Source organism: Phyllopteryx taeniolatus, chromosome 10 (genome assembly GCF_024500385.1).
Source record: "Phyllopteryx taeniolatus isolate TA_2022b chromosome 10, UOR_Ptae_1.2, whole genome shotgun sequence".
In the NCBI taxonomy this organism is placed as follows: domain Eukaryota; kingdom Metazoa; phylum Chordata; class Actinopteri; order Syngnathiformes; family Syngnathidae; genus Phyllopteryx; species Phyllopteryx taeniolatus.
Window position 1 is genome coordinate 22,702,180 of NC_084511.1, and position 13,736 is coordinate 22,715,915.

The following is a 13,736-nucleotide window of genomic DNA, read 5'->3' on the forward strand; positions in this document are numbered from 1 at the left end:
AAAAAGAGTTAATAAAAAAAAAAAAGCCATATTCTTAGTCCCATGCTGCATGCTTTAATCAAATGCAATATCTGCAATTGGCAGTGTGAAGGTTATGTGGTGCCTTCATGAACAATAGAGAATGAAGCAAAAAAACATTCCGGAGCAAATTAACGAGGACAGAGTGTAAGACGAAAGCACAACCTACTTCCTCATTTGGCCCACTGGCTTGTAAAATGGAGGCTAATGTATATATTGGGCAAGGAGGCGGCATGGAGCAGGTGGTTGAGTGGTCGTCTCCCAACCCGAAGGTTCTGGGTTTGACCCTCAGCCCTTGTGACCATGTCAAAGTGTCCTTGAGCAAGATGCTGAACCCCCAGTTGCTCCTGATGCTACGTCATCAGCAAGTGAACGAGGAGACAGTGTTGAAGCGCTCGGAATACACTGAAAGTAGAAAAGCACTATACGAGTAAAAACCCATTTACCATACAGACAGGTGGCAATTATGCCTCTGGTGCAGAAACTGTGAAGGAATTGTGTCAGATTGTGGCACCCACCTGCACAAAGGAGACTAGGACAAGAATGGGAGTAGGACGACTAGAAGACCAGAATAAGAATAGGCGTAGGGAGAGCGCTATGGCTGGAGGTGGAGGGGCTGAGACAATTGTGTCATTTTTTTAAATTATTTAAAACATTTGCATATACTAATTTCAACCCCAGAAGGGAACTTGAACTAGACTTTTTTTTTTTTTTTTTTTTTCGTGTGATTCACTTTTATGTTACCGACCTGACAGAACAGGCCTGCTCTAAACCAGCCGTTCCCAAAGTCAGGGACCAAAATGAGCAAGGGATATGTGAAAGGCTGCTCTAAACGATCAAATGATTCCATATCATAACTGACTGCCTGTGATAATAATACACCAAAAAGACATGAAAATGGAAACTAATTTATTAAAGACCCTATAAAGTGAATTCCGAGATATGTTTCTAATCTGAAGATAATTGATGAAAACGCGCAAACACTGAGAGCTGTGTAGTTCTCAATTGTGGAGATATGGCTTTAAATTGTTGGCCGCCATTTCAGTTTTCCTCATTTTTTGGGGGCGTAGCAGCGCCGCATGTCGCACTTTGGACTCCAGCATTAGTCACTTCTCCCACATGGTCACACATCTAATGTACAATATTTAGACCCCATTTGGTCTAATGGTGTATGCACTCGCTGAAGTTCAGATTCACGGGGTGTTTTTTTCATGTTTTTTTGTGTTGTTTGAGCAGACGTTTCACACTGCACTCGCATTGGCATACATCAGATACGTATCAGACTTGTATCCACATTTAAAGGAGGACTGATATCGATCTGAAGCTATCTGATTCTGTGCATTCTTTTTTTCTATTTATCTTGCGATGACTCGTATCCCAATCGTGCCAGCTGAAACCCCCAAAAAATTGTCCCTTGAACCATGCAGTGTGAATCCAGCCAAGTCATTCATTCATACATACAAAAGTATTCGATATTCTTCTCCATAAAAGGTCAAACTGAAACAGCAATTTGCATGCCACGATGACATATGCGCCCATTTTGTAGTTGCAGTTTTGGGGCGTAACAATTACATGAAACGTGAAACAATTACATGTAACATTATTACGTAATTGAACTACAAAATGTGCGCAGATTTGATCAACCTGTTGCTGGCCGCCTTTGATGAGGGTGTCCAGTGTTTGAAAGGCCGAAGCAACCTATAATTCAAAAGGTACACTATTGATGATCTGTCCCGAAATTTACATCCTCCCCATGTCCGAGATACAGCGCCCATGCCACTCTCAACGTGTGGTTAACCTCATGTGATTACCATCCATCGGCAAAACGGAGAGTTAACATCACGTCCTGCGTTTTATGATTCTAATGGCAAATTTTGCAGAAAAGATCACATTAAGTTCATATTGTATATTCTGCCGTAGGGCCCGACCAATTAACTCGTCTGATATTAGCCCTTTTCAAGTTGGCAAAACAACAAAAATCACATTACAACATATGACAAAGATAATTACATTCAAACAAACAACAATATCACATTTTTGGTAACTTTCAGTGTTTGTATCTATATACATTTGTTCAAATTAACCGGCCAATTAATCAGTTTTTGGAATTTTATTCGCCAAATATCGGAATTAGCATCGGCCTCAAAAAACCCACATCGGTCTGGGTGTATTCTGCACCCTCAGCAAATCAAATCAAGGTGGCATTCATTAAGTTAATCACTGGTTTTGATTAAAAAAAAAAAATGACACAAAATAATATCGAGCATTGTACTGAGAGGTGTTCCTAATATTTCGCCCACCGCATTTGCATGCACAAGAGCGGATCACTTTTCAATATAATTCACACTGGTGCAACACCGCCACCCATTAAGGCCTCACTGATGAACATTAAGAAGAATTACGACCTTTCCGACAGTGTCAATAAAAGCCGGAACATTCTAAGATTCGTAAAGGCGGCATTGACTGCAGAAGCTCCTAATAAAACCACCACAAGTGTGTTTTAACAAGTATAAGAGGGGCAGAAATTGGAAGCAATTGAAGCATAGGTGCAACTCTTCACTACGGAATATTTAACAGTACATTTGTCCTTTTAATAGAGAAGTTACTTTGAAACCTCGATTCACTCTATTGCCAGTAAGACATGCCAAATTCCCGCAAAATAAACTGCTTGTTGGTCACTGCTGATTGGCACAAATGCTTCCCATTTTATTGTTTTTGTTTTCGCTCATCTGGCAACAAAGTTATTGAACAAATAAAGTGCTTTTACACAGCCCACTCATACTGGCTCGAAGGGCATAAGCTTGATGTGGCTGTGTGACAGGATGATGTTTCAGCAGAGACTTATTATTACTATCAAAATAGTGACTGTACCACCAGAACAGCTCAGTTTGCGAAACCCAGATGCGGCTTGCGTTTCAAACAAAGCAATCTGACACAAGCACAACTAACTACCACCTAACCTGATGAGATTCAGCAAATACAGTGTTACCTCGACTTACGAGTTTTACTGTTTGCCAGGGCTCGGACGATTTTTTTTTTTGTCTTGACTTGGGAGGGAAAAAGGAAAAAAAAAAGGAAGGACGACAACGTTACAAATCTACCAGCGGACAAGGGAAGATGCACCGTAATACTCAACACAGAAAAGCTCACTGCCCTCCAGGACGACGATAACACATTTGAAAGGCTTAAGAGGGATCCCACCAGTGGATACAAGAAGAAGATCATACAATGCCTTCAGAAGCTTGAAAAGGAGAAAGGAATTGACCGCCGCATGTATCCAAGAGAAGCGATACCTTGCATTTATGAGCTTCCTAAAATCCACAAGGAAGGAGCGCCCCTCAGACCCAATTTTTTTTTTGCTGTTTTTGTGGGCCACTGGAACTAAAGAATGGCAGTTAAGAAATAAACTGCTTTTACAAAGTTTAAAATATATACAAAGTAATCCGGACAGGTGGCGTTTGTGTCTCCGGTGCAGTAACTGTGAGGGAATTGTTGTGTCAGATGGAGGCACCCACCTGCACAAAGGAGGTGTGCGACTAGAATAAAAATGGGAGCAGAGAAAGCGCTAGGAGAGGAGAATGAGGTGGAGGTGAGGCTGAAAAACTGTGATTTGCAAAAATGGGAAAGGGAAAGAGCAGGTTGCACTGCAGCTAATAGGAGTTCCACGCAGACGGTCAGGTGAAGCCCTTCTACTGCAGGCCTAATGTGAATCCCCGGTATATTGTGGTTCATCATTTGCGCCCTCACTATTTCACAGATTTCGTTTCATTTGTTGTTGTTTTAAGCAGTTGTTTCTGTTTTAGTGTGTTACTGCTCAGTGTGCGTGTGAAAGTAGAGGTTTTTGAAGGTTTGTAATTCCTGTGACATTTACGCTCATTTCTGTTAACCCATTTATGGCGTTTCACAGTATAAGGTGGCATTAAAGCTAGCGGACTTTGGTTAATATGGTTTGGTAGAACAGTTTGGTGTTTATATATACACTGTTAATTGTCTTTTGTTGATTGTGATGCTGCTCTGTGTGTTAAAGTAGCAGTTTTTTTAAGGTTTTTAATTACTGTGACATCTATGCTAATTTCCATTAGCCTCTCTATAGTGTTTCACATATGTAAGCATTAAGCTAGGGGCCTTTTTTCATTATGCGGTTTGATTGAACATTTTGTTGTTTAAATGTACAATGCTTGTTTATATTTAGTTTTTTTTGTGTCAGTTTCACAAAAACATTCTCCTGGGAGTGACAAATAAACAGCTTTAAGCAAGCTTTCTATTCAACCGTGAGTCTTCTTATCATTTTCTCAAAGACATACTATGTGATAGTTTCCCCATTTCCTTACAGCGAGAAAGAGAACACAGGCAGTAAGGAATACTTTAAAAAGTGTGTTTTAATGTTTAGATGTGTTTCAAATATGGGGGAAGGGGAAAACTACATAAAAAAACAAAAACATATTGTCTCTCTATATTGTGGTTTGTGCGTGGGTCTCGAACGTGTCCCACGCAATGAACGGGGATTCACTGTACTTCGGTTAGTTTGACACCGTTGATCACAAGAGGAGGGAAAAGGTCATTTTACCTGTCCCAGGATGGGGCCCAGTGGGGGCCCAGGGGCCGCCTGTCCTGACCTCACTATAGCCCGGATCACACCGCTTATGTCCAACTTCTTTACAGCCTTGGCTGCCTTGGAGATCTTTGACATGTTTCCAGCTTTCCACCAAGCCAACAAGAGAATCCAGCCACTGAAACGATGACGCAAAGAAAATCAACACAGCAAATTAGCATGGCTACATAACATAAGCACACTAAGTGATTTATACACGGGGCTCATCGAAACATCATCAACTTAAAACAAAAAGTAAATAGCGAAAGCCACAGGCAAAAACGCTGCCTGCTGCAGTAGGCGAGTAATTAAAAAAATATCTTTCTCTTCGATCGGCGCAGCAAGAGCTGGAAGTGGCGTTAGTGGATGGGGTGGTGAAGGTGTGGATGAGCAGCAAAGTGAGATTCTCTACATGCCGGAGTCGAGACAAACGGCGGGATTAAACCTTTAAACCTTTCCTTGAAACCTGCGGGGTACACGCCAAAAAAGCCTCACATCGTTTTTTAAGATGTGTCACCTCTAAACACCAACAGCGGGGGGTTAACTGTCAAGGGCGTGGGAGGATAAAAAGGTACCTTTACACTACAGTACAGCCGCCAAGTAAAAATGGGAACGGGATTTTCTTTGAGTTTTGAAAGTTTCATGTCAACCAAAAAAAACATTTTTCAAATGCAGCACGCATAGTTATTACACCCGCTCGTACTTTACACATATGCACAAGTCCTCCATTTTTAGCAACGACCATTTTTGTGTTTACACCAGTAGTTTTCAAATTGGGGATGGGGAATTTGGTGTTCACAAAATAATTTGCGATAAATTAATATGGTATATATATATATTTTTTTTTTAAAGTGCATACCTACATACAGTAGGGGGACATCAATAAAACAATGAAAAGAAAAAAACAATACTAAACCAATTACTTCTCCCTACTAGGGTTGGGCACCGAGAATCGAGAACCGATTGGAACCGGTTCTCCCGGAATCGTTCAAATTTCCCAGTTCCCAGTTTCGATGCTTAGTCCACCGACCCTGAAGAAGTGGCGAAAACCAACGAAGAAGCGGCAAAAACCAACAAAGAAGAACGTGCACGAAGACGTGCTTGTGCCCAACGCCGGCGAACAGAAGCGTCTTAACTTTGTTCAAATTAATGACCAGTCGCCTCAGTGCACTACTTGGAATACGATTATATTGTGCAAAGGAGTTTTTCACGATGTGTAGCATCTGACACGCTCCGAGCCTCAGCCTACACCGAGCGGCGCTTCAGTGAAGTCAACTCTCAGTCAATTGGCTGAGTGAAACAATAAAATACGTCTTTGCCAACATTGAGACAGCGGTCTCAAACAGGGGAACGGTTTGTTTCACTTTTGCACTTTAGCATTTATTTTAGTCTTTAAAACAACGTAAGAGCCGATGACAGTAAAAAAAAAAAAAAAAAAGCTTAACATAAAGCTAAAACCTCACCGTAGCAACAATGAATTGGGACAAAATTCACATAAACGTCTCACAGTGTCACAAACACTAACCTTGTGCCTCATCGGCAGGTAAGGAAAGGAATCAAGGTTTTATAGCATTTGGTTCCATCCATAAAAAAAATAATAATAATAAATCACCGGTGCTGTGTGGAGTTACTTTTCGTGCCAAAATGCTGACTTCTGGTGCGTACCCTTCAAAATAAAAGGCTTCCAGCTTAAAACAGGAAGTTAAAACTTGCACATATAAACCATTTGACATGATAAAACAGCCCCAAATAACGATTTTAACAATGCTATATTTAACTTTTAGCTGAAACATTAATTAATGAAGATTAAGTCAATTGGGTTAGTTCGACACACATTGGCTTTTAGTTCATAGGTTTGATATTGATACTGGTGATAAAGAACCCAAAGTCAAATGTTCATTTTAGTCTATGCTGCGGGCTGCCAAGAAAATGGATGTTCATGATTTAGACACCCTTTATTTAAACCATGCAAACGTTTTTGACCCAGCGCCCTAAAAGAATCGGAATCGAGAATCGTTTGGAACCGGAATCGGGACCGGAATCGCTCAAATTCAAACAATGCCCAACCCTACTCCCTACCTTAGCGTAATATCATCACATAAATCTGAAATCTCTGTATTTTGTTTTTGTTTTTTTTGGGGGGGGGGGGGGGGGGGTGCGGGTGGACATTATTATTACAGAAATAAAGACCTCTTCCTCTAGAACAAAAGGCCTATTTTTTCAAGAATATAGCCCTATTTTTTAGAGCGTAAAGGCGAAACATATTGTGAGAGTAAAGTAGTTTTTGGGAAATTCACTTGTTAAAATATGACTTTCTTCCCTTGGTTAAACTTTGACTTTAATATCATAATATTCTGACTTCATCATGGAAAAATACAACTTAATTCTCATAAGATTTCCACTTTTTATCCTGATAAAATACTGTACGCTTTTGTTCTTGTTCATAAGGAGACTTCAGACTCTGAGTGTAGGATGTGTGCAGGATATGTCAGTATTGTCATGCATGAACCGTAGAGAGGTTTCCCCCCCCCCCCCCCCCCCAACCTTCCCCACCATGTCACTTCAAAAAGCAAATTAGGAGTCAATTAGTTGAGTGGGGAGAAAAGCCTGAACCAGTGACCTTTCTCCGGGGAGGCCGAAAACATAAATGCAGGCTTGTAATCCTCTGATGGAATAAAAGTGATACTGGCACAGCTGCACACAAAAAAAAAGAAATAAGAAATGAAAAGACAATAGGAGCTGGAAAGAGGAAAGAAAAAGAAAAGATCAATGACAGGAGCCGGGGGGGGGGGGGGGGGGGGAAGTTTTAAGGTGGAGCCTTGCAATTCGAGGGGTGTTCGGCATTCGATAAAAATAAGTACTTGAGGGGAGAGACAGTATAGTGATGATTTATCATGGGCAGCAGAGGGTATCCAATGAGATCAATAGAAGAGAGACAACTAGCAAGATGCATGGGACCTCATGCTGTTATAGAGTCACTAAGAGAAGGGAAGAAAAAGTAGCTTTAAGCGAGCACTTGGAATACAATGAGGGGATTTTTGCAAGGTGCAGCAGCACGGGCATTTGGTGACTAAGCTACGTGAGTGAAGAAAAAGTGTGTGGCGCCTAGGGTTGCACGTTGTACTGGAAATAAAAAAGAAGAAAAAGCGACACTATCATGTTTTTTTACGTAATGGTATTAAGAGGTACATTGACGTCAAAAACAATACGATACCACGTTTTCTAAGTACTATACAAGTATTTTATTTTTTTTTAAATGCAGCGACAGCGCTGTCCAACTCTGTTTAAAGTGGGCAGCACCTCTTTCGGCGTGTGTGCAAGACGAAGAATTACAGTACAGAGAGAAGAAATGGCTACAAACTCTCACATTCTTGTGGATATGTAATTACACGATTACACTTATATTTACTTATATATTACATATACTGGATATACACAATCGTGTACACACATTTACAATAAAAAATATATCTCAAATGTTCAATAGTGTTTCAAAATGTTCAATGTTTTGTGTTCAAATGTTAAAAAAAATGTTAAAAAGGTACATTAATCTATTAAGATTATCCTAATTAGTATACTAATATTTTCAATCATAAAAAAAAAAAAAAAATTGTAATTTGTTTTGTCAGCGATTATTACACTGTTTTTACTAATGTTTCAGGTCTTTGCCGTAGCATTGTTTCAGTACCTGCTATCGAGGTACTTTATGCAGGTATAGTTAGTATCTAAGCTACAATTTTGTTATTGTGAAAACACTAGTGGTGGCTGAAATCAATTCTGCAGCCAGACAATGCAAAGGCATCAAATGCTAACTTGCGTAAATGCAGAAAATAACCATCACAGTGGAAGAAATTAGTGGCAAAAACACCAACCAACCCGCAGGGTTTGTGCCCGCGCGGTTGTATGTTGAAGCATCAAATGGTGCTTTGAGAGCACTGAGAATAGGCAAAGGGCCTTAACGCAACTCCAGTGATAAAACTGAGGATTCAGTCTGGCGCTAAATGAAATGAGGCATCACAATGCGAAGCGGTGAAGAGGTGACCTACATAAAAACACCGCGCAAATGCACTCGGGGCACGCTTTGGTGCAGCAGAATTTACATCACATATTTCAAGTAATGAAGGGCATGCTACGAACATGCTTCAAGGGTGCAAAAAGAAAGCTTCAATCAGAACTGCTGTGTAGTGGAAGAATAAACTCAAAGCGGCAGGAATCTGAACGGAACAAGAGGCTGTTTGAACCGAACGCTGCGTTCCCATGGCAATTCCTGGCAACTGCGTCGTTCATAAAGAGAAAGCGAGGAGTGCAGAGTTCGTGCACTTTGTCCAAACCCACTTGATGAACGTGGCGCGGAAAAGTGGACATATAAATTACAGCTGTATTAACGACAGCAAAGGGGGGGAAAAACGTGTTGCAAACAAACGCTCGCTGACTTGATTGAAAGGAATTATTTCGAATGGTGTTGAGTTATATTTGTCTGTACAACAGAATCCAACGATTGGTTGTGGGGCTTTTAGTGGGCAGCGCCTTTACATTTTCTTGGCTCCCCAGTACAGCTGAACATTTGATTGCATTCACCGTTACAGTGAACCCGCTTTATATCATGGATTATTAACTCATTGAGCACCAGCCATTTTCAAAGCACAGTTCCCCATATTATGGCAGCCGTTTCAGAGCATTTTGACTGATCTTTCAAGACCCACCAAATATAGTTTTGACAATATGAGCACTGAACGTTACAAAAGAAAGAGTAGACTCTTCTTCCACCAAAGAAGTCATTTGTTGCTAGATTTTTCTGGTTTTTTAGTGATCAGCAGTAGAACATGGGTTCTACTGAAACCATACCAGTAACACAAGTTTCTGACCATAAAGGGACGAAAACAAGCTTTTTGTGAAAAGAGACATCACGCAGAACAGTGACTTTGATGCTAAATACTTTGGGCTTTTGTGAGACCTCAAAAACTACAGAACAACCAAAAAAAAGAGACTGAATTACGGCTTTTGATGGTAAAATAATTATTGATTTACACATGCACAACAACAACAAAAAACTCGCCGTGAGCGACGCTGACTCACCGCATGGCTCGAGTTGGACATTAATGGCTTTTTGTTTTTTCAAGCTATTCGTCATTCACTCCATGAACCTCATCATCTCTCATGAATGCGACACACGTTTTACTACCTACTGTAACAGATACTGGTGATACTAGGGCTGCACACTATTTTGTCATTGCGATGTACGTGTGCGCAATAGTCACTTTGCACGGTCTGCTGCGATGTTGGTGTACTGTAATATTCACTGAATCAACTGTAATATTAAAAGTAACAAGCAGATGGAACTTGTTTGGACATGCTCAAAAGAAGAAAAGATGGTACACCTGCTGCATTTCCTATTTTGCTCGTTGGAATGAAACTAGGCAGGCACACAGTAGCTGCGTGAGTGCGCGAGGTTCATTCAGGGACCACTGCGTAAATGGGAGTGAATGTGTTGTTTTTTGTAATACACTACATCATTGTAAAAATGGATTACGTGGAAAATTATTTGTATCAGAATGCTTTAGTTAAAATACTGTACGATCAATCACACTGTGAAAATATGGAAATTTTTGTTTCCACAAAGTGACGTTATAATCATTTATTCATTTTCCATGCTGCTTATCCTCACTCGGGTCACAGGCGTGCTGGAGCCTATGCCAGCTATCTTCAGGCAAGAGGGGGTGTATAACCTGAAGTGGTCGCCAGCCAATCGCAGGGCACATGTAATCAAACAACTATTCACACTCACGGGCAATTTAGAGTCTTCAATCAACCTACTAAGCATGTTTTGGGGATGTGGGAGGAAACCGGACGAACTGCAGAAAACCCACGTAGGCACGGGGAGAACATGCAAACTCCACACAGGGGAGGCCGGATTTGAACCCGGGTTCTCAAAACTGTGAGGCAGACACGCTAAGCAGTTGCTCACCGTGCCGGACGTTATATCATACTCTCCCACTTCTTGACAGCAAGAAAGTTGGCACCAAGCAATACTTTAAAAAGTGTTTTAATAACTTGTTGGCAGGGATACAACTGTACAAGAGTATTTTTTATTTTCATATGGTGTGGCTTTATCACGGATTGCAGGTGGGTCTGGAACGTACCCCCTGTGATAAACAGGGGCTCAGTACATCGCAATATGATAAAACTTTATTTTAGTGAAGCTCCCAGCGGAAAGTAAAAGAAAAAGTCAACAGGGTCACTCGAGTCCTTGCATTTCAGTCCATATGAAAGAAAAGCAAATGTAGTGATGTAGTTGCACATTATGTAACGCTTCCACAACAACGAGGTAGGATGGCTATAGAGTGTAACGCAATTGGGCTTTTATTGTTTTTTAACACAAATTTGGATGATCATCTTGAGCGACAGCCACAACAGCAACTCTGTGATTCACCATACATGAATGTAAATGTGTTTTTAAGTGTATACAGGGTGTGCTCAGCTTATTACTGCTACTGACATACTTACCATGTTTTCACATACATTTATGGCCATGAAGTGTTTTTTTAACAAATATTTATTGCAATTATGACTTTACGACTATGTTAGCATAGGTTAGTGATGTATACTGTATTGTATACTACGGCATATGCAAATTTGGGTTACGTACATCCGTAGGAACTGAACTGCATCGTAAATTAAGATCATGCTGTACTAAAATAACACCAGCTTTGGAAAAAAAATAATAATAAAAAGCCTAAAGCGTTTTTTTAATTGTTTTGTTTTGGCAAATGGTAAATACTGTAAGTAACATAGTTGCCTATTATTGTTTTTGGCCGAAATTCTCACATCTCCAAAACAACTACTTTTCAGGAAAAAAAAAAATAAAAATAAAAAAATGCCCCAAACAAATCCATCGTTTGAGTTACTGAACACAGCATTGTGATTTATCGCATTTATTATACCTAAAATTGCTTTAATACACTCACGTATAATCGTGTGCAATCGGCAATTTAATTTGCCCCAAAAAAGAAAATGCAAATTTATTATACTGTTGTTGGTTAGAATGTGCGGCACGGTGGACGACTGGTTAGAGCGTCAGCCTCACAGTTCTGAGGAGCGGGGTTCAATCCCCGGCCCCGCCTGTGTGGAGTTTGCATGTTCTCCCCGTGCCTGCGTGGGTTTTCTCCGGGCACTCCGGGTTCCTCCCACATGCCCAAAACATGCATTAATTGGAGACTCTAAATTGCCCGTAGGTGTGACTGTGAGTGCGAATGGTTGTTTGTTTGTATGTGCCGTCCGATTGGCTGGCAACCAGTTCAGGGTGTACCCCGCCTCCTGCCCGATGATAGCTGGGATAGGTTCCAGCACGCCCGCGACCCTAGTGAGGAGAAGCGGTTCAGAAAATGGATGGATGGATGGATGGTTAGAATGTTAATGACACGTCGCCGCGGACAGCCGAGCCAAACAAACAAATGTATCTAGGCTAATTGTTTTTACTCGTTATTGTCTAAAAAAGGAAATCCAGACTTTCAATCTTGAGGCGACATAATGCTACAGAACTAAGAAAAATGACATTCATAAAAAGGTGTGACATTTATAATGGATTTTAGCACGTACAATGGCAAAGGACAACCCCCCTTTTGTATCTCAAAATGAAAATTATTTTCCCACATTATTCCGCCCTCCTCCCCAGTCAATTGTCAAGTCGCCGTTGCCAGAAAGATCAAAGTAAACAAGTCAACAAAAGCGGTGAAATGAGGTGGTGGCCGGGGAAACACGGCACCTGTCGCCAATATACTCAGTTCCACACAAACGTTTGCGCACTATGATCTGAGGCCCTCCGTCCCGCAGGTTTTTTTTTTTTACGAGCAATTCGTTACAAGCACGCGGCGATATTGCAAAAGGTTTTCACACAAGCGTGAAAAAGTAATTGAAAAGGAGGCCAATTCAAGGACAGAGCTCATTTTGGAGAGATTAATCAGGTAGTAATTAAAATTGTGATCTTAATTGCACTAGTGAGGCCCCCTGTTGTGTCTTGTTTGGCCCATTAGGCGCTTTTTCTAATCCTCTTCAAGGACCCTAACATCCAAAGTTAATCTGTTGTTTTATTTACAAGTCAAGGGGACGCTTTAAACTAACAGATTTTTCCCTGCACAATTGTAAACGACACTAATCTGATGAAGGCAGAGGAAATCTCGTTACATCTCCTTACGGCTGTCTGAACAACTACAGGTAAATCTGACATCTCGGTTAAATTAAAGTCCAACTGGTAGAATCGAGGAGCTGAAATACCGTGCATATCAAAAAGCTGCTGTGTTGTCGCATGAAATCTTATCAGCTGAAGAAGAAGAAGAAAAAGAAGAAGAATTTTTAAAGTGAAAAAAAGTACAAAGAGTTGCTAATATACACTACAGTTCAAAAGTGTGGAGTCATCAGGAAAATGTAATGTTTTCCATTAAAACACACAGTTGTATATTCAATTCAATTGACTTTATTCGTCGCAATTTAAGAGGTCATGACAGCATCTTAAAAGGAATTGAATTTAAAAAGAAAAACATAGCAGCGCACACAACAGATAACATTGAATACTAAAGCAATGTGATCAAAATTGATTTTCCATTATTAAACAATAACATGCGCAAGTGAGGTGCAGGTATTATTTTCGTCCACTTGGGGTTGCCATTCTCAAGTTGTACTGCAGTATCTGGGACTTTGAATATGTATGGTTTGGTGAGTGACATTGGCGTCAGGGAATGAGAGTGTAGAGTTGGCTGGTTGTCAACTGGCTAACCCGATAGCTAGTCTGCGTGATGAGTGACTTGGCATGAGTTCGGCAGCTCGTGTATGAATGTGCTGATTACGTCTTTGTTTTCTTACTGTTTAACAAAGCGATTGAAAGTGCATCGGCGTCTGCGTCTATCATTGACCACTTGTGAGCGGCATTACGAAATATTCTAAATAGTGGTGGTTGGCTACATTAAATTAGCTAACGTCTATATGTTATTGTCATCAGGCCAACCCATTGCTTAAAAAGGAACGGTAAGTCAAAAAGGAAGCTGGTTGTTCACTTCTTTCAGTGGATTGAGCAGCCCAAATACCCCGCCAAGCCTCCCTTGTGGGGCCGGATAGAACTGAAATCCACATACCA

At 40.7% G+C, this 13,736-nt stretch overlaps 1 protein-coding gene across 2 annotated transcripts in view; it reads right to left on the bottom strand.

Moving 5' to 3' along the window:
• mrpl11 (mitochondrial ribosomal protein L11) overlaps nucleotides 1-13,736 on the bottom strand; it is a 65,224-nt gene that overhangs the window by 40,514 nt on the left and 10,974 nt on the right. For both annotated transcript variants that reach the window (XM_061788186.1, XM_061788185.1), the window contains exon 2: nucleotides 4,586-4,748. In XM_061788186.1, the coding sequence (XP_061644170.1) occupies nucleotides 4,586-4,708 (123 nt within the window). In that variant the 5' untranslated portion in view covers nucleotides 4,709-4,748. The remainder of the gene's footprint in view (nucleotides 1-4,585; nucleotides 4,749-13,736) is intronic.